This window comes from Rhodamnia argentea, chromosome 9 (genome assembly GCF_020921035.1).
Source record: "Rhodamnia argentea isolate NSW1041297 chromosome 9, ASM2092103v1, whole genome shotgun sequence".
NCBI lineage: Eukaryota > Viridiplantae > Streptophyta > Magnoliopsida > Myrtales > Myrtaceae > Rhodamnia > Rhodamnia argentea.
The window spans coordinates 7,575,832-7,603,325 of record NC_063158.1 but is presented as its reverse complement, the minus strand read 5'-3'; the positions used below and the strand labels follow the sequence as shown (position 1 = coordinate 7,603,325).

Here is a 27,494-nt window from a genome sequence, read left to right as displayed (position 1 = left end):
TTGATTTTTCTATCTCCAAGAAAATATGTAGCCACTTAATGATAATTCATTAAGTTCAAGCTCATTCCTCATCTCTCTCTCTTTTTCCACATTTTATTACAATGTACAATTTGATTATAATTTATTATATTTATTATATTATTTATTATTTTAAAAATTAAAATTAAAAACAAGAATTGGAATCGGCCCTGGAACATGCCCAAACCGGAACCGGTCCGGAATCACCAGTTCCGATTAGGAACAGGAACCGCCCCCTTCAAGGGCCAGTTCCTGAACCGGAACCGGCGATTCCGAGGAACCGGCCATGTCTACTTCACTTCTATCTTTCGACCGACTTATTGAATTTCCTCCATTTTTTGTCATCTCTGAAGATCAGGGTCGTCGGGGACCCAGCTATTAAATGCTTTCAATGAATCTGAGAGATACTTTCTTTTCTTTTCCAACTTTTTAGGTACTATGAATACTTGGGACTAAAGGCATCGAAACTGCATTAAATTCTCCTCAAGAGACTCAACCGATGACCATGTTGCGACAGCGACAGAAACCCTTGTCTATGAAGTAAACCTAGGTCGCTACATTGCTGCTCCTGTGCTTCTTCCCATTATTTGCACCACGGTAAGGTTTCTCATTAATTACACGAACCAAATTATTTTGTTTGGACCAAAAAAAAAAAAAAGATAACCATATCAACAAATGCCTTAAAAAAAAAAAACCTTCCTTAAGTTATAATCTTAGGAAAAATTTAATTTTTGACAAGATAGCGAATGGTAATTGCATAGACATTTGGTCTTACTGCTGTAAGTCTAAACTAGCTGCCACGTAATCCAGTTTTGACCATCAATGTTGACTTGGGGGATTTTTGCGGTAAATAGAGTTAATTTGAGGGAATTTTTGACAAATTCCGGAATTTTACCCAATCACATCTCAATTTCTTATTTTACCGAAAGAGAAATATCACAATTTCTGATCCACTAACTCGAAATCAACCCATGTTGGCCTAAACAAAACCTAGTGATCATTCTTTTCAAGAGAAGATAAACGATCGAGACAGACACAAGAGGGTAATAATGAACATAGCATATGATGCTCGTACCAAGGTTGCTCCGTCTCTCGCTAACACATGACATCCTTGAGGAGCTTGTACCTGCGCGTCGCCGTGCGAGGCGACGGCGCGCTGCCTGGGTTCCTTGCAGGTCCCTTCTCTATGGGGGGCGGGGGCGTCATCCCGATGTTGCTGCTTTATCTTCTCGCTGCCGGAATACTCCGATTTCATGATGCCGCCATCGTTCCCGGCTGCCGATTTAAGGGAGGAGCTACCGCGGTGTCTTGACGAGCTCCTGAGCTCGCTTTGGCACCAGTCGCACTGCTCGATCGGCTCCAACGACTCGCTATAAAAGTTACTGCAATACCTGCAATATATGGCACAAAACAGATTATTTATCTTTAGTTTCAGATCAGAAATTTCATCAATCTTAATCCTCAATAATGGGTATTTCTTGTGGGATGTGACATCAAAGAAACAAAAGGATCTTCTTTTGCCAACATGAAGTATTCAATATGATCTTGAGCACCATTTCGAGAAAGCAATAACGAATAAGTAGCTTTCAGTCTATATCAAGTAACAGCGAACATGTTCTTGCTGTTCATATTAATAAATTTAAAAGTGAGGCGATTGGGCGGTCCAAGTTGACGTGAGGAGGGACGGCGGCAGGCGGCGGTGGGTGGTGGTTTGGGATGACGAGAGAGCAAAGAATTCAAGTTGCAAGTAGCCAACCAATATGGAATAAAGAAAGCGATGAAGACGTTGACGTCTGTGGCCATGAAATTATTCTGGATTACACACAGTGCATGTACACGAAGGAAGAGAGAGAGAGAGAGAGAGAGAAAGAGAGCCCATACGAGTGCTGGTAGCGGTTGCGGCACCGGTTGCAGCAGAAGATCTTCTCCGGGAAGCCGATGTCGCCGCACATGCAACACACCGCCGGATGATCCACCATTTCTTGATCCCTCAGAGAGAGAGAGAGAGTTATTTGAGTATGAAGATGGCGATGGTAAACGATAGAAAGCAAGAAAACCCAAGAATGATGGTGAAACAGGGAAGGCCAAATGAGACTTCTCGTGAGAAAGAAGAGAGAGATGGGTTTGAGATTGAGTCAGTGTTTGCTATTTCCAATATATATATTGTTTAATGATGATTTTATATGGAAGTGATCTACGAGAGAATAAATATACAATATGACCTGGAAAAAGACCTCGGGTCCCTTGCACCATCGTTTTTGCTGCACTGATTTTTTTTTTTAATTTCGTAGATTCCTAAATTATATACATAATTTTAAAAAATATTTTCCTAAAATTCATCATTTGTATCGGTTGAAATAATTAGTCAATAAAAAAATTAATTGTCGCCAATAGTTTATGTCTAATCTTTTTGGTGGATCATAAAAATATATTTTGCCAGTTCATTTTTAGAAACGATAAAACTAACCATATTTTTATTATAATATGATCATACTCAAATTGAATTGGGATAGAAAGTTTTTGGGGCTACCGTATTTTCGGAACTTTTGTTCATCCCTCAAAGTCGTCCTTTAATAACTGGATATTTGCCCCAGTGACCACTCTTCTTACTTGGGAAAGGGGAAATGAAGGGTTCGAATCCCCCACTTTTGAGAGGAGTTGGAGTGAGAACACGTAAGAGAGGAGCAGGGTTTCACAACATGTGCACACACATAGCACACACGATGACTTGTAAAATAGAATGCCCATCTTTGAAACTATGAGGATATTTTATGTCATTATTTGAAATAAGGTTCATTTCATACTTTTATTTGAGAAAACAATGACACTTTAGGCCTCTATTTGGAATTTTCACTTTGAATAGAGGCTAGAGATGATATTTCTAATATATTTTACTAACAATTTGGATTTGTTGTTATCAAATAACAACGAACCATAATTCTAAGTTTTTGTCTTGAGCTGAATCATATTCGATCAATTTGTCATGAACACTCCAAGTTTGGAACCCGCATACAAATAGCATGTTACTACCATTTATAAAAAAAAAAATTAATATCACGAAAAGCCTTAAACCGGTACAAATTTACCTTAAACTAATTTTTTTATTACTAAAAAACTTAAACTAGTACACCTATTAGGGGTAATCAGCTCCAAGGTGGGCGGTTCACACCTTGAAATCGGGAGCTGCCCACTAAGAATCAATACTATAAATTCGGAACTGAGAACCACCCATTGGTTCCACGGACTCACCCTTCCAGGTGGGTCCGTGAGACCATCCCACCAAGCACCAGCTCTTGACGCTCACGCTCACAGTTTGTTGACTCCCTAGCATCAATGGCTCATAGTGTGAGTCTCACGCTCTTGCATCAATTGAAAAAAAAAGACTCAGACGGAAGGGTGAGTCTGCTGCTCCTGTTCGATTGAAAAAAGAGTTCAGTGAGTCTGCTGCGAGCCAAGAGGCAAGACGCGAGAGAGCTCAGCTGGTGTGACCACGGACGACATCGAGATGAAGTGAGACGAGAGGCGAAGATAGTTGAGACGGAGGCAGTTGAAAAGCGAGAGCAGAGACGAGATTAAGAAGCTAGAGTTTCCAACTTTCCGCCCGTGAGGTTGACTGGTATACATATAGAGTCTAGGTGGGCAGTTTCCACTTGGAACCAGAAATCAAATCTATACTTACTGGTTCAAGTAAATTGAAATCGGAACCGGACCGATTCCCATGAGAACCGCCTAGAACCGGCCGGTTGGTCCTGTTTGGGGTGGTTTTCGATCCTTTTGCACATCTCTATACTTGTGACAAATTTACTTTCTTTTAGTTTCCGTTAAATTTTACAGTCAAATTATCGAGTTGGATGACACGTGACAGTTGATAGGTGTACCAATTTGGGCTTGTTACTCTCTATTTGTCACAGGTGTACTAATTTTGAATTTTTCATGATAATAACCAAATTTAACGGAAATTAATAGAAAGTAAATTTATCACGAGTGCATCAATTTGAGATTTTTTGTGGTAAAAAAAATAATTTTTGATAAATTTATCACAACTGTGCTAGTTTGAAATTTTTCATCTACCACTTTGGATTTTTATGATGGTATTAAGCCAAACGAAAAATATTTTTTTGCCTAAAGAAAAGGTGGTTAGTGAACCCGTACAGAGTAGTATTAGTTAAACTTGGGTGATGTTTTTGTGCTGTCATGTCACCTTTAACCCAGGTCAAACCCTTGGATCTTCCAATAATATTTCAATCTTCTTCCTCCAATAAGCAGTGGCAATAATGATGACAGCCTTGGACTAGGCTATTTGTTTCCTTCGATAAAAGCTGATTTTGAGAATGAAAAGGCATGGCAGAAAAATATTCTCGAAATGATTGCGGTATCTATTTATTTAGTTAAATTATGCCACACTAATTAATCTTAATTAATCTTTCTTTAATTCGGGATTTTTCGCTAGATGTCCTAAAGTACACTAAATGTTGATCCTACATTAGTTCACATCACGTAATTTTGTGTGCGTGTTTACGTGAACAAATACAACTCAACATTAAATCTCAAATTCAAAAAGATACATTTAAACCGTACTCCAAAACTTCCATTTGATTAAGAATTTTCCCTTTGTAAGAGGAAGTGCAAGTTCTCCTTACAAATCCCTTCAATTTAAATAAATATTCGACAATGAAAAATAATTAGTTTAAACTGGAAAACATGAAAAATTTATTAGCCGTTTTCACAATGTTTATTGCGTAATGTGGCTCATTCATAATTATATACTTTCTTTGACTCTTTGAGCCAAAAAAAAAAACTCATTTCGATAAGGAAGAAGGATGAAACGGAGTTGAAGTCCATGGATTAGGGGTGAGCATAGTTCCATGATAGAAGCAAGAACTAGAGAACCGGATCGGTAACCGGTCCGATTCCAGGTTCTAGGATATATAGAGTAGGTTCCATGTTCCAAAAATTAAGAAACCGATTTCATCGGTAAGTTCTAGGCTTTTGTGTTTTTTCTTGTTTTGTCTTCATGCAATTCTACGGTATTCTAAGGTGTCTAATGATGAATGTGTAAATTAGAACTCCTAATTTGAACTTCCATTTCCGAATATATTCATGATTGAGACTTTTACTTTGTTAATGTTTTATATTCTTTGTGTGACTACATATGAGTTGTGATTAGTGGATTATAGCAGCAAATGGTGGTCATTAAAGATGATGGTTCACTAAAATTACTCAATTTTCAATACGAGTGGAACCCGGGTAGATTCTAGAATATGTGTCCGGATAGGTTCTAAGTTCCAAGGTAGGTTCCTAGATTCCAAAAATTATAGAACCGATTTTGACGGGCAGATTCCAAGTTTACTATCAAAAAAATTTGTTTACTATCTATCTTGTGAATTGCAACATATCTCTATTTTTCCAACCGTTTTACCTTTTATCTGAAACTTCAAATAGCAAGTAAGTTTGCTCTTCTCCTATTTATCATTATAAACGGTGGGTCCATATGAATCTCACCAAATTTTTGGTTACTCTCCGGTGAGGGAGTTAGAATATCTAGTCAGTGGTGTAATACATAAGATAGTAGTCCGTATCATAAACCGTTCGAATAAATTTAGCGTATGTTCTCGAAGTTAATTTGACTAGATATCTCTGTAAGGTCCCGTTGTATCTCTCTTACTAACGAAATATATATGCACCACTGCTTTTGTTTTGCAAGAAAAAGAAGCTAAACACAAGCGTCATCTAACACTTGCACCTATTTCATCCCAATCACAGTAACATCACTTGTGAGAGAACATGAGCTTTTGGTCCAGAATTGATCTACAAGTAAAACGATCGGGAGAGAGAACACGAACTTCCAGGACAGCAATGGACAATACGGATGGAGACATTTCATGGCTGTCTTTCGTAGGTTATAAAACATCAGAATCACTCCACGGCATGATGTGGACATCTCACGAGACTCGTCCACATTTTTCCAACCAGAAGTAGAGCCTCCATCCTTGACCGGTTCGTCCATCTTCTTCTCGACCTTGTACCTCACGAGCCTAGAGAAGCCGCCACTGCAATACCCTACCATCCATCGTGGTTCTTTCTCCATCAACACGACATGCTCCGTGTCCGTGCGCTGCCGATCGCCAATTGTGAAACTTCTCCGAAAACACCTCAACATGCTCTGTTCAGACAAACTCTCTGGGATTCAAAATGATGGTGAGCCGTCAATCATGCATTACTGTTGCTCCTTTCGGAAACCTATTGCCATCCCCCAGCAAGATATATGGACCCCTATCACATGTCGCGATGAGTGCGTCGACATGTAACCGAACCAAGTGGATATTTCTCCGCGTGGGTCAACATGGGCCATTATCAAAACGATAGAGCAAACAATGAACATCGTATCATTGCTTTCATTATTGAACAATCTACTTAAGCCCCACAGAGAAAGAGAGATGTGCAAGGCGGCACACACATATGCACGTGCGCACATGTGAACAATTGAATATTCAATTGAGGTGAATCGGATGAAATTTTTAAGATGGAAAAATCCAATTACAACATAAACATAATGGACATTGACAAGAATTTCCATCATCATCCCAAAGTCTTCATCCCCTTGAAAACAAGAAGGGTATAAATTCAAAACATAATATCAGCTACATGAACCCCTTGCAAGGGCTCTCTCTCAAGAGAAGAAAATGAACATTTCGAGATAGCTAGTCTTTCAACTGAACTATGATCTGCTTGTGCACAAGAAATCAGCAATGAAAACATACTCTACCTCTCAGATAACCAGAATTCGAACCACTTGAAAAGACAACAGTCATTCAACCGAAAAAAAAAAAAAAAGACAACATTCAGACCTTACAGCATAAATCGAATCAAAATTCATATAAGAAACTGTCATAAAAAACATGTATATATTTACCGCATTTTGACATCTTCAGATGACTACACTACTATTTCACAACAACAAAAATCAGCACCGTCAACATTATTTCGCTTCTGAGACAGAAATCCTCAGGCCCTTTCCCTTCGATACAATGCAGTAAACCTTTTTGTGCAGGGTGATGAAGATATACCATGTCTTGATTTATTCAACTCGATATTGCCCTCCACTTAGTGAGAGGGACTCCTCCTAGTCCATAAGTGGATTCCTGCCGAATGTTAATTATTCAGAGTGCGTCAAAAGTCAAAGCCACCATTAACTTTCGCAAGAATTAAGTACAGTACAAGCATGAGAGCAAGAGCAGTATTAAACCAAACTGGACCAGCCAGCTCAAACTGATGAACCAGGAAATGGTCCTAAGTCCTGTCCGGTTGAACCAATGCACCTGCTTTGATTTAAAGTGCGGTCAACTCAGTCAAACCCGGTTGATGCTATAAGGAACAAAAAAGGTAAACATCCACCAAGATGTTCACGTTCATCCGTTCAAAAGTATGTCAAAAACTGTCCTCAAGTTAGAAAACCTTAAGACCTCACAGGGATGAAGCGATCCAATTAACTTTTGCGTCGCATACCTTCTCCAAGGAAATCGAAGACACGCGCATGTCAGATTGAACATGAATTTAGCAAGGCTATTAAAATCAGGATCGTTCTTAGTACCAATGGGAGATAGAATTGAGGATCTCCTGCTCCCAGCAGCTCAACGACTCTGAACCAGGAAAAAAATTAGTTAGAAATATTTTCTGTAAATTAGTATGCCTTTGGTATACACTCAACGACTCTGAACCATGGTTGCTGAAAATCTTTATATTCAGTATACTCTTGTTGCTATATATGTTTGATATAACCAAAAGAAAAAAAGTACACAAAATCAGAACTGCGATCTACGACAAAATAAGAATTTAACTCCTACCATCAAAGAACTTGCGCTGGCAACTCAACAATTGAAAGGCTTGTGAAAGAGCAAAAACTCACATGGGACTCCACAAGGCAATGAATAGAAGCACCATTGTTCTTCACTCTTTCCAGCTATAAGGAGCACGCTCGACTATTAAATAGTCACCCCGGATATCCTTCGCAACTCGAATCTCATCATCAAGGTAAACATTCTCGAACCTATGCAAATAACAGGAATAATCAATAGTGCTGCATTCTCATAAATTACATCCTGAACAAATTAAATGTTTTGAAGCCATGACAAAATCTTGTGGGAAGATTTTCTCGGTTCCTTAAAGAGGTTGATAGAAATTATTTCACAAGAAATTGTAAGGGATATATTGTGTTTGTGTAATCCGCTTTCCCCTTCACCAGCAACCGAACTACATAAATTTAGCTAGCTCAAAGGGTGAAGTTTTCCTCAGCAATAACCCTCTTTGGGTGACAGTTGGATCCAGATTTGTCGGTAACCTAAGCTCTAATATCAATGTTGGGCAATCTCAAAGCCACTTATAAATTAATCATCAGCTTCTTACATAATCGAGGTTGGGATAAACATAATTTGATACCTTTCTTGAAATATCCAATCAACCTTGTGTATCATTGGTATTTTCCCATTGATAGTTCTTTCTCTTTCTTTCCTGTTGGTCTTCTTAATTATCTAAATTTTCGCAAGAAGAAATGTCAATGACGTTATTTAGTTATCTGACCTAGAATCACAAAAAAATTTCTTAGTTGTAACCCACAAAAGAAAAGGAACTTTCATGAATCCCTGCTTGTACATATAGCAATATTTAGGAAGCTAATCGTTGTAATGAGCTAGCATCTATCTACTTCCCGGGTAAAATGGCTAGGAAAAATGAGAATGAGGCTAAACGAATCTTTACATTTTTTTGCATTCTAAAGAAAAATTGTGTGATGTTCCATGTACATGATATGCTTATTCAGCTATTCGTTCTGTTGCAATATCCTATTATATGCCATCACAGACTCAAAAATTGTGCAGCATACAATTGGCAAATGTTAAAAAGACATGGCCTGTCAAGAATAGTACATGCATGCGCCGAATAAATACATTTTTCTTCCAGGCAACATTGAACTATCTAAGAAGAACTGTTGATCCAATTGCCATTTCCACAAAAATCAAATAAACACTCACCAACCCTGGCCAAATGGAGGAAGCGGAATCTCCCAGCTCTTTCCTCGCAGCACAGCGCTAGTAAATCTGAAATGAGCATTGGAACCGTTCATGAGTTTCAAACTGTGAATGGTATGGGTTCTGTATACTATTGGACACTGTCGCATTTCATCTTCTTGTCCCCGATGGTTAGATGTTAACTCAAATTCTCTCGATTAAATGCAAATCAGACGAGGGCAAAGTCATATTCAAGGAGCATAGAAGGCATAAGCTAACGTGATGACATATCTAATATCTGGGGGGGGAAAGACAGACGTAAATCCAGACTTCAATTGCTTTCCAGTTTGTCACTCGACCCAGTAACATCCTATGCAACTCTTAGAGCACGGGAGTTTGGTTGATTTCAGAATGCCCACAACTATTCACCATGTTCAGAGCATCGATCAATTGAACAAAATCCAGCCTTGACTCCTTAAAAAATGAAGATGGCTGACACAGCGCAAGAGGCGGAGAGAGCAAACCGAAATTGAACTGTACCTAAAATTCACCCTCTGCGAAGAAGCGATCTCGATGTTGGAGCGGACGAAGAAGACCCCATCCGGAGGGAAGTTGATAACGTTGTTGAGGGCCTTCTGCTCCACATCGATCACCTGAAGCACGTCCCCCGCGGCCGTGCCGAACCACCGGGCGTTCTCGATGATGTACAGCTGCTCCTTCTCGGTGGTCCAGAGGAGCCGCCACGTGGCGGAGAGGGAGGCGCCGGTGGTGACGGTGCCCCGGCCGAGGGCGGCGACGGCGTCGATGGCCTCGACGATGGAGGACAGGGCGCCGGGGCTCCTCTGGGTCCGGAGGCCGCGTTCCTGGCTGGCGATGAGGGAGAGGAGGCGTTTCTTGGCGGACTCGGGTTGGGTGGCGAGCGTTGAGGAGCAGTTGAATTTGGGGGGAGCGCGTGCTGTGGGAGGACAGAGAAAGCGAGCGGTCGCCGCCATGGCCGTTGAGGTTCTTTCTCTGGGTTCCCGCCGGTGAGACTTTCCTGTTGGATTTGCGCGCGCAGATGATGAGGCACGTGTGGTTCACATGGAAGCGGGGGCAATATATAGAAAATGACACGAAATAAAAAACGGATTATAGAGAGATTAGCACATTTTGATCTCCACTTAATTATTTGACATGATGAAAATTACGATGTTTTCAATTGATATGAATTGACACGAATTACAAACACTTTGACCACAGATCGACCCAAATTGCCGGATTGTTTAGGATATTAAGGGCGCGAATAATAACCTTTTCGTTTTTTCTTTTTTTTTTTTTTTTGTTCTTGAGAATAGGTTTAGAACAGAAATCCGTTTGATAAAAAAAATTCATTTTTCTATTTTCTGGATAAATTTTTAGCGTGGAAATAGTTTTGCAATAGAAAATAAGAAGTAAAAATTTATTATTTTTCTATTTCTGGAATAGAAGTACAAATTCTTATAATTGCTCACTCCCTTTCTCTAACGTCCCTAGTCGCCAACTGCTGGACTCCGGTCCGCCAGTCGCCGGCGGCTTGTTGTCACCGTCGATTCGCCGGTGGGGCCCCTCGCCTATGGTCGGCGGGGGTCGTCAGCCACGGGCAAGAGCTCGGCGACCCTTACTAACCTTCGCTCATCCTTGCTAACGAGGGTTGTGCAAGCCCTCACCACTACAAGTCCTTTCTTTCTTTATTTTTAAACTTTTTTCATCTTATTTTTTTAGCTTGTTTTTCTAATTTCTTGTTTTAAATTGATTTTTAACTTTTAGCTTTTTATTGTTGATTGGGTTCTCCGATGAGCTACTTAGGTTTAAGTTATTAATAAAAAAAACGTGATTTCTAGCCAAGCAAACCAAAATTGGTACTAAAGTGAGTACCGTATACAAATTTTGACACTTCTAATGTCCTTTTGTCTCCAAAATTGTCATGCATAAAATGTGGCTATCAACAGAGATGAGATGGCGGTCGATGCCTAGGTGGAATAGGTGGCTCTGGATTTCGGGATCCAAATAATTCAGAGGAGAGGTTTAAATTCTGTGTCACTCGAATATTAGGAGTTTAAGGATGATAAGCTAATCTTGCAAAAGGAAAATAAAAGTAAATAACTTGCTAACTCTGCACATATTCAGTTTCCCTTGGCAGCAGCTTTGTGCAGAGAGCTCCTTGATCAAGTTGTTGATCTATGGGGATTAAACTAGAATATATCTTACTGGTAAGAAATGATTGATAGTTTGAGTCTCATCTTGTCCTCCAACATAATTAGTTCCAAAACATGTCGAGAGTTTTGTTTGAGCATAGGTTTAGAGTAGAACCGAGATTGGACCGACGAAAACCGATTCGTTTCAAGATTTTAAGATATGCAGGGTAGATTTTAAGTTTGAAAAATTGAGGAATTGGTTCCAACCCTAGAACTTATTACCTAAAAGAAGTCTTTGCGTTTTTCTTGTTGTATGTCTTCGCTCGATCTTGTGATATTCCATGGTGTCCGATGATGAGTGTATAATCTGGAACCACTAGTCTAAGCTTCCATTACCTAAAAGAAGTCTTTTACTTTATTAATGTTTCATCTTTATGTACCTAAATGTGAGTTAAGATTAGTAGATTATAACATCAAATGATGGTCACTAAGAATGACGATCCACTGCAATAGTTTAATTAAGAATACTGGTGGAATCTGAATTGATTATGAAACCGCTCAACTCTAACCTTGAGTAAAAGACAGTCCTAGAAAAACTGAAAGCCTTTGGGAAGGCGGTGAACTGGCTTAAGCTTTTAGCATTTTCGGAAGGCAAGTATCAAGATTAATGAAATTTTTGCAGTTGTCTCTTCTGCCCTCAAAAACTTGAAAGAAAATTCCAACTTTAACCCTTCTTTTTAAATAAAACCGCTGCCGCTCTTGGCTCGTGATCGCTTACCTCTGGTCTCCTTCTGGTTTTCCCTCTTTCTTATTCGCAATCTAGTCGCTCGCCTCTGGTTCTCTAGCTTCAATTCCTTCTCATTGTGCTCATGAACACCAGTCCAACAGATTGCAGAACTGTCGCGCCAAATCCAGGTTCGCTCGCGTCAGTTCCTTCTCATTGTGCTTCTTAAGCGAATGGTGATTTGGTGTTCGGTCCTTTCGATGCTGCGTTTGATTTAACATGCCACTTGCTCAAGTAATGAATTTTTGGCTGACGTTGCTTGCGCATATTCTGCAGAAGTTGGGAATTATTTTGTGCGAAGGAGATGAGCTGTTTAATTCCTTTAGAATAGATGAAATCACATTACTGTTATAATCTAGTTGTGATTGCTGTTTGCTTGAGTTCATATGGGTCTTACTGCAATGTTTATTCTAAATCTCTTCCTGACAGCTTTTTCAGCTCCACCAAATCTTCCGAGGCACGGAGCCTATGATGAAAGATGCAAAACCTTGTTATGTTTGGATGTATTTGCATTTCTCACTTTTCCATTTTGAAAATACCAGAGAAAGGATAAATCCTCTTTTCAAACCACTGCTTCTGGTTTGAGGGAATATGGAAACTAACGATGGGAAATGATAGTATTGTGCAGTTGCTTGTACTCCTGTAGACAGTAAACATTACTTATAGAATTGGTTGTTCCTTAAGTACAGAATTGTTGCTTGTCCCATGGCCAACCTTTGATGTTTAGCTGCATGTTTGTAAGTTTATAACCGTGAGCATGGTATTGAAGTAATTCACCATGAGTTCAATGTCGAGCGAGATTAGGAAAGTCACGTTTCACATTCCATTAATGGCTTTTAGATAAGTTGGAAATGTGGCTACGGCGTATTCACTCTCTTCACTTTGGCTTGAGCTTTTATCTATATCTGCCATCAGGGTCGCTCGCTCCGTGCTTTGCACCCAGGCCGTTGCACCGCAAGAAACCCTAGATCCCCCCTAATGGAAGGTCCAATCCGAGCCCGACTGCTCTCTCTTCACAACCTAAGAGATCTTCCTGCTACGAACTTTTGTCATTTCTCATCAATTGAATTTGTAGATTATGATTTGCATATGCGCGTGCCTATGTGGTTTGTGTGCGCGTGTGCTCTATTGTTTTTTAGGTTATTGACGCGAATTTTGCGTCACCTCAGATTGAGTTCATGGCAGAGGATGAATTGATCGGGATTGTACCCAACATGCAGATGGATCCTCTCGATTTGATCTACATGAGTCGCATTTGAAGCTCCTTTCTCAATGTTGGATGCTTGGGGGTACTGAGAATTATTGTTTTCCGTTTTGCCAGAATTTGAATGTTTGCAGGGATGCTTGACAATAAGCTGTTTTCCACGTGTGGCTCAATGAGCATTTCTCACCTGAGAATTTCTATTCTAAGAAAGTTCCGATTTGACAGATGAAATCCTCATCGGCAATGGAGGTGAACATAGTCCGTCCCTTTGTTGCAAGAGCCCTACAGTCATTCCATAAAGCTTGATAGTCTGCTGCCGGAGACAAATTCAATGCCCCAGCAATCAACCGCAAGAAGCAGATAAAGCTGCCAAAGGACGGGCATGTTTTCACTTAAACTTTCAGCCTCTATGGTACACTCAGTGCTTATGGTAGGTTAGGAGTAAAGGTTGAGATATTAGAACTGACCTTGTCAAATAACATACATCACTCGGTGTGAACTTCTTTATGGGGTGAGTGTTAATGTTTCAAACTGCATACTTAGTTCTTGATCTTCCATGACGAGGACTATTGAAAACGCTTGAAAACGTACATCTGGACAGAACCGCATGTAGATGACAATTCCTAATAGAGTTTGTTTATCCATGATGCAGCGCGTGCTGCGGGGAAGGTGAAGGTAAAGGTTGTGGCCTGTCATCCTCATCATGTTGTTTCGTGGAAATGTTGCTCATCATTCCAGTCCCCGTCTTTAAGAACAATTATACTTAAATTCACAGCATGTGAAATGGAAGACAAGGATCTGCACACTAGTGTATTTGTGAATATCTAGCTTAATGAGACATCCTCTTTGCTTTGAGCACGTTGAAGAATTTGTAACATATTGAGTATATTTATCAGTATCTGTATTAAACTGATTTTATTTTATGCCTTTGACACGGACCGGTTGTTCCGTGTCCCCTATCTGTACAAATGTACGATGTTGCGGACCGAACAACTTGTGTCCCCATGTCCTTCCACACTCGTATGACCTTGAAATGGTGCTTGTTGGTGTCAACATGGCGAGTGAGCGATACAGAGGAGAACAAGCAACTGGATCTGTGGAAGTGGTGTCGGGATGATTTGTGCTAGGAGTTCTAGGATTAGATAGAATACATCACTTAAAAGCTCTAAAGGCAAGGTTGGCCTCTAGTGTACAAGCTGGTTGAGAGCTGATGTCGCTCTTCTAATGAGGCCATGGTGGGCCGAAACTAGTTGTGGTGCCTAAAGTAATCTACTCTCGCTCGATATAAAGGATGCTCGAGCTAAGCTCGGCAATATATGATCCGATACAGAAAATTTATTCGTTTGAGTGTTCTATGGAACAATGAGAGAAACAAGGTTGGCCTGGTGTGAACAACTCGCCGAGCGTCGCACGGGCTGTTCAACGACCAAGGAAACTATTGGCCTGTGACAAGTAGTATCGGAGTAAGGATCCCTTCAATAGGTGTGTGAGTCGGAGAAAACATGTGGTCTTTCCGGTCTTACAAGTGCGGAGAGTGAATCGCCGGAGCAAAAATGGCTCGAACAAAGTGCGGCTCTCGACTTGCTTCTAGGATGCCAATGGGGGCAAACCAATAAACCGATTCATCACCGAAATGGGATAACGTTCCTAGTTCAATTTGCCGAATCTCAAGATATGTCCTCTATCATGTTTTAAACAAGAAAAAACCTCGATTGGTTAACTAATACAAAGAAGTGCTTACCAGGGAAAAGAAGGTGTCACCAGATACACACGGTTGACCAAAAGTACCACACTTGAAAAAGTGCAAGTGACCAAAAAAGGGTACTTCCATATACGAGCAGTTGGCCAAAAGTGCCACACTCGAAAACGTGTAGGAGGCCGAAGAAACCCAACAGCATTTAAACCAAAAAGAAGCTACTAATGGAGAGAAATTGTTCTTTTGGGCGAACGCATACCTGCCATACATGTAAGACCTAGATAAGCGGCATTTATAGTAGGAAAAGGTGTAAGGAAGTGATGGAACAGCCCGCAATAAGGGCGTTGCGGAATTAAGTGGGGGAGAATGACACAAACCGTTTTAATGTACAATGCTACAGACAGAACAACTCGTATCCTCGTGTTCTCCCATACTCGTATAACCTTGAAGTAGTGCTTGTTGGTGTCAATATGGTGAGTGAGCAATGCAGAGAGGAACAAGCAACTGGACCTGTGGGAGTGGTGTCAAGACAATTTGTGCTAAGAGTTCTAAGATTAGATAAAATACATCTTTTAGAAGCTCTAAAGGCGGGGTTGGTCTCTCATGTACAAACTAGTTGAAAGCTGATGATGCTCTTCTAATGAGGCTATGGTAGGCTGAAACCAGTTGTGATGCATAAAGAAATATACTCTCGCTCGATATAAAGAATGCTCGAGCTAAGTTGGGCATGATATAATCCGATACGAAAAAGCTATTCGCCTCGGTGTTCTATGGAACAACGAGGGAAACAAGGTTGGCTTGGCGTGAACGACTCACTAGGCGCCGCACGGGCTTTTTCGCAACCAAGGAAACCGTAGGCTTGTGACAAGTGGTATCGGAGCAAGGATCCCTCCAAGAGGTGCGTGACTCGGAGAAAACCTATGGTCTTTCCGATCTTACAAGTGGGGAGAGTGAATCGCTGGAGCAAAAATGGCTCGAACAAAGTGCGGCTCTCTACTTGCTTCTGGGATGCCAATGGGAGCACGGCAATAAACCGATTCATCACCGAAATGGGATAACTTTCCTAGTTCAATTCAGTGAATCTCAAGATGTGTCCTCTATCATGTTTTAAACAAGGAAAAACTTCAATTGATTAGCTAATACAAAGAAGTGCTTACTAGGGAAAAGAAGGTGTCGCCAGATACGCACAGTTGGCCAAAAGTGCCACACTTGAAAAAAGGCAAGTGACCAAAAAAGGATACTGCCATATATACGCAGTTGGCCAAAAGTGCCACACTCGAAAACATGTAGGTGGTCGAAGAAACCCGAACAACCTTTAAACCAAAAAGAAGCTACTGATGAAGAGAAATTGTTCTTTTGGGCGAGCGCGTGCCTGCCATACATGTAAGACCTAGATAAGCGGCTTTTATGGTAGGAAAAGGTGCAAGGAAGCGATAGAACAGCCCGTAATGAGGGCATTGCGGAATTGAGTGGGGAAGAATGACACGAACTAGTTGGTCCATGTCCCTATTTGTGCAAATGTACAATGCTGCGAACCGAACAACTTGTATCCCTATGTCCTTCTACACTTGTATAACCTTGAAGTGGTGCTTGTTGCCGTCAACATGGTGATTGAGGGAGCGATGCAGAGGGGATGAAGCAACTAGGTTCGTGGGAATGGTGATAGGACGGTTTGTGTTAGGAGTTGTAACATTAGATAGAATACATTCCTTAGGAGCTTTGAAGGCAAGGTTGGCCTCTTGTGTATAAATTGATTGGGAGCTGATACTGCTCTCTTGATGAGGCTAGACATGCCAAAACCAATTGTGGTGCTTAAAGTAATATGCTTGCGCTCGATAAAAAGAATTCCCGAGCTAAGCTGGACATGGTATGATCCAATACGGGAAAGTTATTTGCCTAAGTATTCTATGAAATAATGAGAGAAACAAGGCTAACCTGGCATGAACAAGTCGCCAGGCCGCATGGGCTGCTCCGCAGCCAAGAAAACTGCCTGCCCGTGACACCTTCATTTGAGGTAGCTATTCGTTTGGGTATTAAGTAGATTCCCTATATATCCTCTGTAACTAGAGCCTCGATGTAATCTTTCATTTGGTGTCAGGACGCCTTCATCTTTTCGGCTCAAGCATCTTCGCTTATCCTGCGTGCTGTTGTTCCCCTGCTTTACATGTGGGCAGAAAGTTCAAGTCGGTAACTGAGATGTCTGATAAAAGACAACTGCATTTCGCCTCAGCCAAATTACCCACAATTCAACCGGAACCATTACATTCCCTAGGTGTCTTTTATATTAAATCAAACGTAGCTGATGATGCTATCTTGGATCCACTCCCTCAACGGTTTCTTAAAGCTGTTGTAGACTGTCGAGTATTTGCTACAAGGTCAGATAATTAGTTGACATTCATAAATGCCATAAAGAATGTTAATTGCTTGAGTAAAGTTATGCCAGTATTTTATGAGAGATTATTAATTGAGATGAGACTATTTAGTAATAAGGAAAAAAGCCACAAAAAATCCTAAATTATCCCCACTTTCACCCTAAATTTTTTTTTGTGATATAAAAAAATTAAAACTATGTCCACCGTGACACATTTATTGTAAATTTTTTTCTTGTGGCATAACAACTCCAAACATGTTCTTATATGACATATTTATCCTCTTCAAGGTTCCATCAAATGATTTTTCAATCAAAACAACTTTCTTTTTATTTTACTTAAGCTACATGGGCGCCATGGCAACACCATTTACTTTCTATCGGCTGCGTAGGTAGATTTTTAATGATCCTCGTTAATGAAACATTGCCTTAGGGTAAATGTATCTTACGAGTACAAGTTTGGGATATTTTGGTATTCCAACAAAAAAGTTTATGATAAATGTGTTACAGGTGAATATAATTTAGGTTTTTTTATGGCTGATGTATCAGATCAATAGAACAATTTAGTTTAATATCCACAAAAGATTCATGTAATATCTGTCACTATATTTCATAATTAACTCACTAAATTACTATGATTGCTAACATAATATTCGTCATTAATATTATAAAACATTACCTAACAATAACAACACGTAAATAATCGATTACAGTCGATGATATTTTATTATGCAAAGTTAGTGATTCACGACTAATATTACAGATGAGGCGCGCGTGGTTCACATGAAAGTAGGCAATATTTTTCAGTAAATGCCATGCAGCGGGCAGACAATATTGGACGCGACCAGTTTAGACTATATAGAACATGACATGAAACACAACACGGATTATAGAGAGACCTAACACGTTTTGATCGCCACTTAATTATTTGACATGTACAATCAATTTCAATTGATAAGAATTTGATACAAATTACAGACACAATCACGGTACTCTAAACCAAATTCCCCGATACTTTGCAGCCTAAAACCATGTGCGATATTAAGAATCCATTGAACAAGATCTGTCTATCATTGGTAAGATTTTAGTGTTGCTGAAGCTTTTGTTTACTGTGTATCATAACATACTACGCCTCTGTTCTACACAAATTCTCGCCAAAAATGTAGTTGCTGCAGAACACAGGACTCTTCTCATCCAAGCCCGATAGATATAGGCCTGGAGGGTTTTATCAAGGAAAGGAACCCCCTTTCCGAACAATAAAATATCATGTACTGAATCAAAAAATTGTCGCAACACCATCACATAGCTTGGACGTTGAAATGATTGCAATGAGAGATCACAAATCAGATGGAAATTCCATAGTCGGTGATTTTGGAAACCTCCTTGGTCAAAGCATTCCTTTCCCGCTTCGCCTCAGAAGCTAGGTTAGAAACCTGCCATTGAAACAATAGAAGGCTCATTTCATTAGCAAGGATGGGAGACAAACTAGTTGACGACAATCGCTGTGCATCTTGCAATTGTAACTCAGTTAAAGATTCAGCACAACAGTTTGAACAGAGTGAAATCTTATGGAACATAACATAATGAACAAAATCTCCAAGTTCAGAAAACTATAATTAGCCCTTCTCCACAAGCCAATAGAAAACCGAATGTAAATGAGAAAAGCCAGAAATGGAGCCTCTACAGAGAGCAATGATAGAGATCTCTATTCAAATTAAACCTCTATACCTATATCCCACTACAGCAGTCGGCTCCACGTATCTTTTAACAACACTAAACACTCTGCACCATGATATTGTGATTCAATTTTAGATCCACTAAAGAATTCCCTAGGGAAAGGACTTCACATACAGAGAAGCCTTTGACATCCTATGAAGTAAGAGATACTTCTAGTGATGGTAGTAAAGAATCCATTCCAAGATATGGAACTGAAAGACCAGGCAGGTAGCTGTTTCGAAAAGGACCAACAAAGGCGTAGATTTTTCCCACACTCCATGATAATGGATCTCTTCAAGAAATTCAAAAACATTCAGATTCGCAGGCCTGGTTAGGTGGTAATCAATCTCACAGGCTGGACCGAATTTGGAACCGGTTTCATAGAGCCTCAAAACCCTAGAATTTTGTCTTGGCATATTTTTCTCTTACTCCCTCTTTTTTTTCTGCTCTCTCGAATCTCAACCAGACATTCCACGACTCTCTCACGCTTGCGACTCACCCTCCTCCTTGCTTGCTCACGGCTCACCCTCACTCATTTGAACCTCACAACCCTTGCTCCTTCTTGATTCACTTTTGCTCACTCGCCCTTGTTCATCATTTAATTTGAACTGTTTATTCACTCATATTATTTTGCTGTAAAATAGGAAAAAGAAAAAAGATTCTCGGGTAGGCCGTTGAACCGGACCGGAAAACAAGGTAGGTCAAAAATTGGGAACTGGTTCTAGCAGAGTAGGTTCCACACTGGAACCTACCCACCCTGAAACCGATCACACCTAACTATTACACTCTACTGACCTTGATCAGTTGATGCTAGCGTAAACATTTCCAGTGATTAACCACCATGCATAATCCATAGAGTTGACATGGTACAGCCAAACTGATCGCTAACCTCACTCAATTAACTAGCATTAAGAGCACCTGCAGATGCTTTTCCAAAAGGTACTACTTAGGATGGCATCTACAAAGTACCATATTTTTTTTTCCGCTATGAAGAAACTCACCTGTGATCTGAAACGAGAAGCTTCTCTTCGGGGAAGCTCTCGAAGAACATCCTTCAAACCTGACATTTGGGGACAGAAACAGTGAGTTCATCCAACCAAAGCCAGCTCAGTCTCAAGGAGAGAATTGAGCGGACACGAAACCAAACAGTACAACTATACCTCCTGCTTGTCTTTCAATCTTATAAGCTGAGTGGATTACACTTTGAATCTGCTTGCCTGCTTGTCTGCCATCAGAATTAAGAACCCAACCTTTTTAAGGAATTTTTTGGCCCTATGCAGGCAGAAGTAGATGATGCACTTCTGTCACAAGCAACATACCTGAGCTTTGTCCTTCCTCGAAGCATGTCTTCTTCTGCCAATTGAGCTCTCCTCTGCCAAAAATTTGCAACATTTAAAGTTCCCAGAAAGAGGAAGAAAATTATAACAAAAGATGCATCTTCGAAATCGCTGACTGTATATTAGTAAAGGTAAGATGGTACTTGATGCTCATAGGTGGAATAGTGGCTCTAGATTTGGGATCTAAATCTTTCAGAGGACTTGAGGACCAGGAAGAGGTTTAAATTCTGTATTTCTTGAAAATTTTGCACCACTGGAATATCAGGAGTTTAATGATGATAAGCTGATCTTGCAAGGGGAACACAAAAACAAGTAACTTGTTAATTCTACATATATTCAGCTTCCTCGATAGCAGATTTGTAGAGAGAGCTCCTGGAAAAGCACTTCATGTATGGGGATTGCATTCTGGGATCATAGTGTGTACAAATAATATTTGACATAAAGGGAACATCCTACTACAATATATCTTACTGGTATGAAACTACTGTTGAGTCTCATCTTGTCCTCCGCTGTGAAATTGCCAATCAGCTCAATGAAAAGCTAATATGGTCTGTATCAAAACATAATTTATTCAGAACATATTCGAAGTGGTGTTCGACATAAGATTCATATGTCATTTTCTGAAAAAAGCTTTTCCCTTGCTAGGGGGATCCTGAGACCGTATGCTGACACACTAAGTGCGCCGTATCAATAGAGGGAGGATATTTCTGGGCTCTAGAAAGCTATCCGAGGTTAAGATACTTTCATTGATAAGTGTAAAGATATTAAATCTTGTACACATCGTTCTCTTACAGCTTAAGCTTTTGGAGAAGAGGGTTTCCCTCTTTATACATTTAAGGTTTCCACAAATTCCATTACTCACACATATCGGGCTTGGACACTTAATGCCTTAGTCATACCAGTAGTCGTGTGAAGGAAATGTTAAAATATTAAGGGTTAATTTCAGAAAAAACCCCAAACTGGTACAACTGTGACAAATTTATCCCAAATTAATTTTGTGTACACCAAAAACACCAAACTGGTTCACCCATGACAGATTTACCCTCCGTTAGTTTCCATTGAATTTTACCATCAAATTGCTTAGTTTGGGATAAATTTGTCACAAGTGAATCAATTTGGGGTTTGTCGTGATATTTACCCAAATATTAAATATGTTCCGTATTGGTTTATAATAGCTTAAGCTTTGGTAGAAGACAATTACGCACTCAACTTGGATAAAGAAATAAGGAAAAAGATATTTCATACTGAATTTTCCAGACCTCCAGACCTCATGGATGGAGAGCAATAGTAGAGTCATTTGTAGGAAAAGAAATGCCTTGTCATCCTTGAAAGAGAATTTAAAGGTCTCCATTCAAGTTGACCGCCGCTCCTACAAATTTGTCATAGGTACTGGTTTTAAGTTCTGTTAGCTTTATTTTGTTTATGCTATTGGATTTTTGTACACATCCAAAGAATTAAGGTCTTCATTTCGTAGAATTCCATTATTACTCAAAGAGACAGTGCACTATCCTCATTTTTTGTGGACGGTAAAGGTATTCTGTAGCTCTTCTGATTTCTTGAAGCTAGCAGATTGTATATGTGTATGTTCAGAATGTCCACCTTTCTAGAGAAAATAAATACCCCATATGTATTTTATTTGATATTCGAGATTTACTTTCTTGGCCTAAAATAAATGCCACCAAAAATACGAACTTACTTCCAGTTTCTCACTCTCAGCTTTCAGGAGATCAATTGATTTTCGAAGTTCCTTGACTTTGGCATCAGCTTGGGATAACATAGACTGCAACCACATATGAAAAAGATAAAAATCAAATCTCACATTGAGCACGATTGATGAGGATAATGGTCATCCAGCTTCCTCAAATGCTAGAGTGCGAACACCAAGTGGTATGAAACAATGCCATGAGATGGAATCTTAAACATCTGAGCTCACAATAAAAGAATGCAAAAGTTGTGGCAAAAATTAAATAATTTCGTTTTCTTAGAGCTGTAACATCATTTTAAAGGAATCGACATTTTAGTCTTGTTCATAGGCTAAGAGAAAAAGGGGACCATCTTTATTTAAAACCCGGTCAAATCATAAGGTGGCAGAAGTGAAAGCCAACATAACGTTGGGGGAAAAAAACCTAACAAGGGGCTCTGATACCGATTTGTCAATTGTCAGAGTACTAAAAGATGGCAAAACAAACCAAAAAAGGGGCTAGAATCGAGCTGAACTGAATTTGGAGTAGACAAAAGATATTCTAGTCTCTATAAATGGAGAAAAAACCTAATGACAAAGAGACTTAAAAGACCTATTTATACTAGTGTTATAGACATAAAATGATATGATCCCTTGGATCTAAAATAAAAAATGTCAATCTCAACCATCTAACCTAATAAAACATCCACATGACCATCGTATGACAATCGAGTGACTACTTATAATCCTAAAATAATGGCAAAATACTAAATTAAGAAGAAAAACATGTAAAACTACTCAAACAGGATTATGATCCTGCATCATTCTCCTCAAGTTGGAAAGAATCAAGCTCGAACGTGGAGACTTCAACTTCTTCAAGACAAATCTCCAGATCACTCAAATGCAAAATATGGTTGGAAACCTAAGGATGATTGGAACGAACTTGCCTAATATCTTTTCCGACACTTCCCAACTCGACACCAAGTTTTCTCCAATCAAACAAGAATGATGCCGACTAGGAAGGAGAATATGGCTACGAAATTTCTAGTGAATCGGTAGGATAATTTGGGTATCAAAGTTACATGGGATATTGGAGAGGAGATGAAGAAGATTGATTCAGAGACATCTACCCAAGAAGTTAAGTCTCCGCATTTGAGCTTGATTATTTCCAACTCGAGGAGAAAGATGCAAAAGCATAATTCCATTTTAGTAGTTTTAAGTGCTTTTCTTCTCTGTTTAGTTTGTTCTCATATTATTGTAGGGTTACAAGTGGTCATTCATGCACATGTTTAATTAGGTTGGAAGGCTGAGATCAGAAAATGTCAGTTTAGGATCACTTATGTCTGTGGCCCTAGTTTTAATAGGTCTAAGAAGATTCTTTGTCATTAGCTCTTGCTTCATTCAATGAACATCGTTGGCTTTCATAGACCCTAAAATGTCTTTCTCTGCTCCAGCTTCAATTCACCTCAGCTCTAGCCCTGTTTTTGTCCTTTTTGCTATCCTTTACTTCTCCAACTACGTCACAACAGCAACAATACTCACCTCTTCAGTCATTAAAAGGCGCATGGTATTGTAATATAAGAAACGCCTTGGCCCTGCAATGGATATATTTTATTAGTCAAGCTCCATAGAATTGATAAAGGAAGCTAATCAATTAGGCCAACACAGGGAGTCCTTAATCTCACTGCCAATAAATATCAATAAGATAAGTCTTACGTGAGAAAAACATGCCATTTGGTAACTTAACCAAGTTAAGCGTCAAACTTTTTTACCATAACTATAAGTGAGATGAATTGACTAGCTAACGGAAATGCAAAAAACCATACTTTTCAGTACAATGAAGCCCGAGCCAGTGACTACTCCAGCTGTCAACATGGGATGCGAAGCAGCTATTTCAATGCCCTCTGCACTTCAAGAGAATATGGCTTTCACAAATTAAAACTAAAACAAAAGCATGTCCTCACAAAATAACTATCAACAATACAACTCTATGAAAAGAGCAAACCTTTAACTTTTCCAAAGAAAATATCTTCATAAGCATCATATTTGGACTTGACTTCTTGAAGAGTATCCTACATTCAGAGTGCTATTTGATGACATAATCAATGAATGACTGAAACAAAATAACAGAAAAAAAAACTTGCTGGCTTTGAACTGCGGACAAACTCAGCCAAGTATAGCTTGCAGTACTCTTCTGAAGCAAAATCTTAGCAGGACAATACCATCATACAGTTGACTTAAACCAAACATCTCTTTAATTAAGGGCGTAACAGAATTGAGTTGAGTCATGTCGAACCATCAATACAGTTTAATACCTGAGCTCAACTCGACTTGAAAGATGACAATATTTTCAATGTCGATCTTTTTCTATAAATGAAATGTACTTGTAGAATACAATTGCTCGATAACTTCTCAAGTCAGGTCAGGTATTTCCAAGCTCAAGCTCGGGAAAACTGAGTCAAGCTCGAGTAAGCTGCGAGTCTAACTCTATCAGCTTAAATCGCTTACACCCCTACACACATTTTCTTCGCACTAACGTTTTAATACCACAGCAGATTAGAGCGGACATGAAAGGGAAATCCTATAAAAACTTCACAAAACTAGGATACTTCTCCAATGCCACGACATTTTCGCATCAAAACTCAATCGCCAATTTAACTATTCTACGAATCAACAATCGATATGCAATCAGATTTTTCAAATTCTCATTCACGAGGGCCCAAACTCGAACAGCTAAAAAAGCCAACAGCGAAAGCGGAACCATTCCCGAATCAGGAAGAACATGGGGAAGTAATCGGCAAAAGGGAATCAAAAACCTGCATCATCGCGAGGGTCTGCATCGTATGAGCCGAAGAAGTGGAGCGAATTTGGGAGAGGCGGGACTGCGAGGCCTCGATGAACGACTCGACATCGTCTTCGACTCTCTTCCCGAGAAGGCGAGCTTGGTCGACGGCGTAATCGATCCACGGAGTTGCATCTCCGATTGATTTAGACCGGGCGCGCTCCGAATTCGGGTTCGGATCAGATGATTCTGCAACTGTCGCCATTTTTAGAGAAGAGAACTCTCTCTCTCTCTCTATCTCTCTCTCGAGCTTCCGCCAGTCTGGTCGGGTGCTTTTCCATCGAGAGGGAACCGCGAATGATCGGGTCGGACTAGGATCCGACCCGATTTCCTTTTAGCGGTTTGCTTGCACTTTCTCACTTTCCATTTTGGTTCTTTTGCTTTTCTTTGCCTTGACTTTTTCTTTTTTTTTTGGGTCGAACTTTGTCTTGACTGACAAAATCATAAATAACACATGGATTGTGCATAAAAACATATATTAAAGAAGATAAACTATATATAGTACTTGACATAAACTATACGTAGGTATATTAGGAAAAAATTTAATCATTATTAAAGCACTACAAAAAAAAAACGCATTAATCTCCGTTGTATGGAAATAAATGTAATTGTTATTTTCGAGTTTAAACTTTTTTCTCGAAAAATTGCATTAAAATCTATGTAAATCTCGACCATATGTTTATCATTTTATATTTGGATTTTCAGTCGTAATTGATGTTTTTCCTCTTAGAGTATTGATATCGTGTATAAATGGATCATGCCCAACACCGACAGCTCTTTAGGGCATCATGAAAATTAGAGATGAGCATGATTTCAAGGTAGAACCTAAAATCGAACCGATTCCTAGTTTCAAGATATGGAGAGTAAGTTCGGGTTCTAAAAATTAGATGGATAGGTTCCAAGTTTTGGGTTTCAAGTAGATGGACCTAAAACATATAATGTAATATGTAATAAGTTTTTGTGTTTTTCTTGGTATCTCTTCGTGCGATCCTGCGATATTCCATAGCATCCGGTGGTGAGTGTGTAATCTAAAACTATTAGCCTAAGCTTCCATTTTAGGCAATATTTATGATCGAGACTTTTACTTCGTTAATGCTTCATATTTATGTGTGTGTAAATATGAGTTATGGTCAATAAATTGTAGCAGTAAATATTGATAATTAAATATGATAATTCACCGCAATCGTTCAATTAAGAATATAGGTGGAACCCATATAACCCGAAACCTATGACAGTGTAGATTTCCGGTTCAAAAAAATGAGGAACTTGTTTCCACAGGGTAGATTCCAAATAAAACCTGTACAAAATCTGAAATTGTTCACCCCTAACGTGAATAAAATAAATACATATTATGTTCTATCGGGCAAGTCATTGGCAAGTTTCCCGATAAGGTGATCGGTTAAGCAATCACAGATCTACATCCAGGGCTTGCACGTATAAAATTCTCTTTTCACGGGGATATTTCTTATGAATATACTATTTTCTTCTTTCTTCGATATGACCAGAAAAATGTTAAAATCAACAAGTGGTGTTCGATTGACAAAACCCTCCGGATGGTCCGAAAATGTCAAGAGCAGTTTAAGAAAGCATTCCAACACCAATCAAGTTCCTCTAGGATTTGACAAAAGAGTGCAGACAAATTGCCAAGTAATCTGAAAATTGTTTCCAAGGTTTTCTTCCGGTTCTCTATTCCCCGGCACCAAACGAAGGTCGCAACACACGCAGATTGTGGATCTTTATAAGTTGTAAAGGTCATGAGACAAAATGTAGCAATAATGTTAGAATGAATGGGCAAAAATCAGGGCTCCAGTGAGATAAAAGATAAGATCGATCATATTGGAACAAAATTGGAGGCGGCTTCATTTTGTTCAACACCACCGTCGCCAACCACCTCCCTCTCTCACGTGCTACACCCACCTGCACGGCGCATTTCCAGATTTTTTTCTTCTTTCAAACTACTAAATCCGACCGACGAGTGAAACACCAAACTAGATAGGTCAACTTATCCTTCCAGAGTGCTATGAACAAGGCCTCACAGCCCAGGATATCAAACAAGGTTGTTTGATGTTTAGGAAAGTTCATAAGGAGAGAGGCCGGCGAAAGTGTCAAAACAGTTTAGTTGGAAAACCAAATTAGAAAAGATGGGTCCAGATAATTAGTATCAAGTCCCCATCTTCCATGTTTTCATTGCTGAGCTCCCATGTAAAGGGAGAATCCTCCTTAACATGCACAGTTTCCAAGCATCAACAATATCAAAATGATGTTGTGGCACAGAACGCAAGTCGAAAAGCTCGAGCATGCACTTTGAAATTTAGGCTCATTCGGTGCATCCTACCAGAAGAGCAGCAGATTTGAACTGGTATCACCAACTAATGGGCAAACATTCGGCCTATCAATTTGGGGCCTTTGAAAGAGGTTGGAAAGTTACAAGAAGTTCCGAGCACAAAACAGAAAGAGAAGCTTTTCGTTGCGAATATGGAACAAGGAGACTCATCTTAACAATGAAGAATTACAGACCTCACATTCACAAATCACAAGAGAGAGAGACAGAGACAGAGACAGAGACAGAGAGAGAGAGAGAGGAATTTGCTTTCAACGGTCAGTACGAAGAATAAAATATAAATACATGCTCAAACTCAGGATGTCACAAAGTGTGGTTTGGTTTCATGCATGAGTTGAGTTTCGTTGCATTC

The 27,494-nt window shown here is 39.6% G+C and overlaps 3 protein-coding genes and 1 long non-coding RNA gene across 6 annotated transcripts; 1 reads left to right on the top strand and 3 right to left on the bottom strand.

The window, feature by feature from the left end:
• Positions 1-884: 884 nt before the first annotated feature.
• LOC115744364 lies at positions 885-2,149 on the bottom strand. Its single transcript, XM_030679483.2, has 2 exons — positions 1,900-2,149; positions 885-1,409 (listed from the first exon to the last, which is right to left on the bottom strand). Exons 1-2 carry the CDS (start codon positions 1,995-1,997, stop codon positions 1,025-1,027), a joined length of 483 nt encoding a protein of 160 aa, XP_030535343.2. The 5' UTR covers positions 1,998-2,149; the 3' UTR covers positions 885-1,024.
• On the top strand, positions 1,904-27,494 carry LOC125316517. Its single transcript, XR_007199662.1, has 3 exons — positions 1,904-2,025; positions 11,057-11,061; positions 27,364-27,494. It is a non-coding gene; the product is annotated as an uncharacterized LOC125316517 (long non-coding RNA).
• LOC115744363 (probable plastid-lipid-associated protein 11, chloroplastic) lies at positions 5,852-10,090 on the bottom strand. Of its 3 annotated transcripts, XR_007199661.1 has the most exons (5): positions 9,561-10,090; positions 9,045-9,110; positions 7,925-8,065; positions 6,932-7,160; positions 5,852-6,810 (listed from the first exon to the last, which is right to left on the bottom strand). XR_007199661.1 is itself a non-coding variant. In XM_030679481.2 (4 exons), exons 1-3 carry the CDS (start codon positions 10,010-10,012, stop codon positions 7,966-7,968), a joined length of 618 nt encoding a protein of 205 aa, XP_030535341.2. In that variant the 5' UTR covers positions 10,013-10,090; the 3' UTR covers positions 6,812-7,160; positions 7,925-7,965. The 3 variants fall into 3 exon arrangements, 2 of the variants coding, with proteins under 2 accessions (XP_030535341.2, XP_048140906.1); XM_030679481.2 differs by lacking the exon at positions 5,852-6,810 and having other exon boundaries at positions 6,812-7,160; XM_048284949.1 differs by lacking the exons at positions 5,852-6,810; positions 6,932-7,160; positions 7,925-8,065 and adding an exon at positions 8,451-8,735.
• Positions 18,221-25,092, bottom strand: LOC115744362 (RGS1-HXK1-interacting protein 1). The gene is made up of 9 exons (XM_030679480.2): positions 24,776-25,092; positions 23,965-24,031; positions 23,786-23,863; positions 23,502-23,554; positions 21,975-22,058; positions 20,261-20,313; positions 20,102-20,166; positions 19,943-20,001; positions 18,221-18,658 (listed from the first exon to the last, which is right to left on the bottom strand). Exons 1-9 carry the CDS (start codon positions 25,004-25,006, stop codon positions 18,569-18,571), a joined length of 780 nt encoding a protein of 259 aa, XP_030535340.2. The 5' UTR covers positions 25,007-25,092; the 3' UTR covers positions 18,221-18,568.

Coding starts and splice junctions, on each gene's coding strand:
- LOC115744364 (XM_030679483.2), bottom strand. CDS start 1,997: ATGGTGGATCATCCGGCGGTGTGTTGCATGTGCGGCGACATCGGCTTC. Junction 1,410..1,899: donor CGCAACCGCTACCAGCACTC/GTATGGGCTCTC, acceptor CATATATTGCAG/GTATTGCAGTAACTTTTATA.
- LOC115744363 (XM_030679481.2), bottom strand. CDS start 10,012: ATGGCGGCGACCGCTCGCTTTCTCTGTCCTCCCACAGCACGCGCTCCC. Junction 9,111..9,560: donor TCGCAGAGGGTGAATTTTAG/GTACAGTTCAAT, acceptor TGCTCATTTCAG/ATTTACTAGCGCTGTGCTGC. Junction 8,066..9,044: donor CCTCCATTTGGCCAGGGTTG/GTGAGTGTTTAT, acceptor TTATTTGCATAG/GTTCGAGAATGTTTACCTTG.
- LOC115744362 (XM_030679480.2), bottom strand. CDS start 25,006: ATGGCGACAGTTGCAGAATCATCTGATCCGAACCCGAATTCGGAGCGC. Junction 23,555..23,785: donor GGGCTTCATTGTACTGAAAA/GTATGGTTTTTT, acceptor TATCCATTGCAG/GGCCAAGGCGTTTCTTATAT. Junction 20,002..20,101: donor GATTGAAAGACAAGCAGGAG/GTATAGTTGTAC, acceptor CCCAAATGTCAG/GTTTGAAGGATGTTCTTCGA.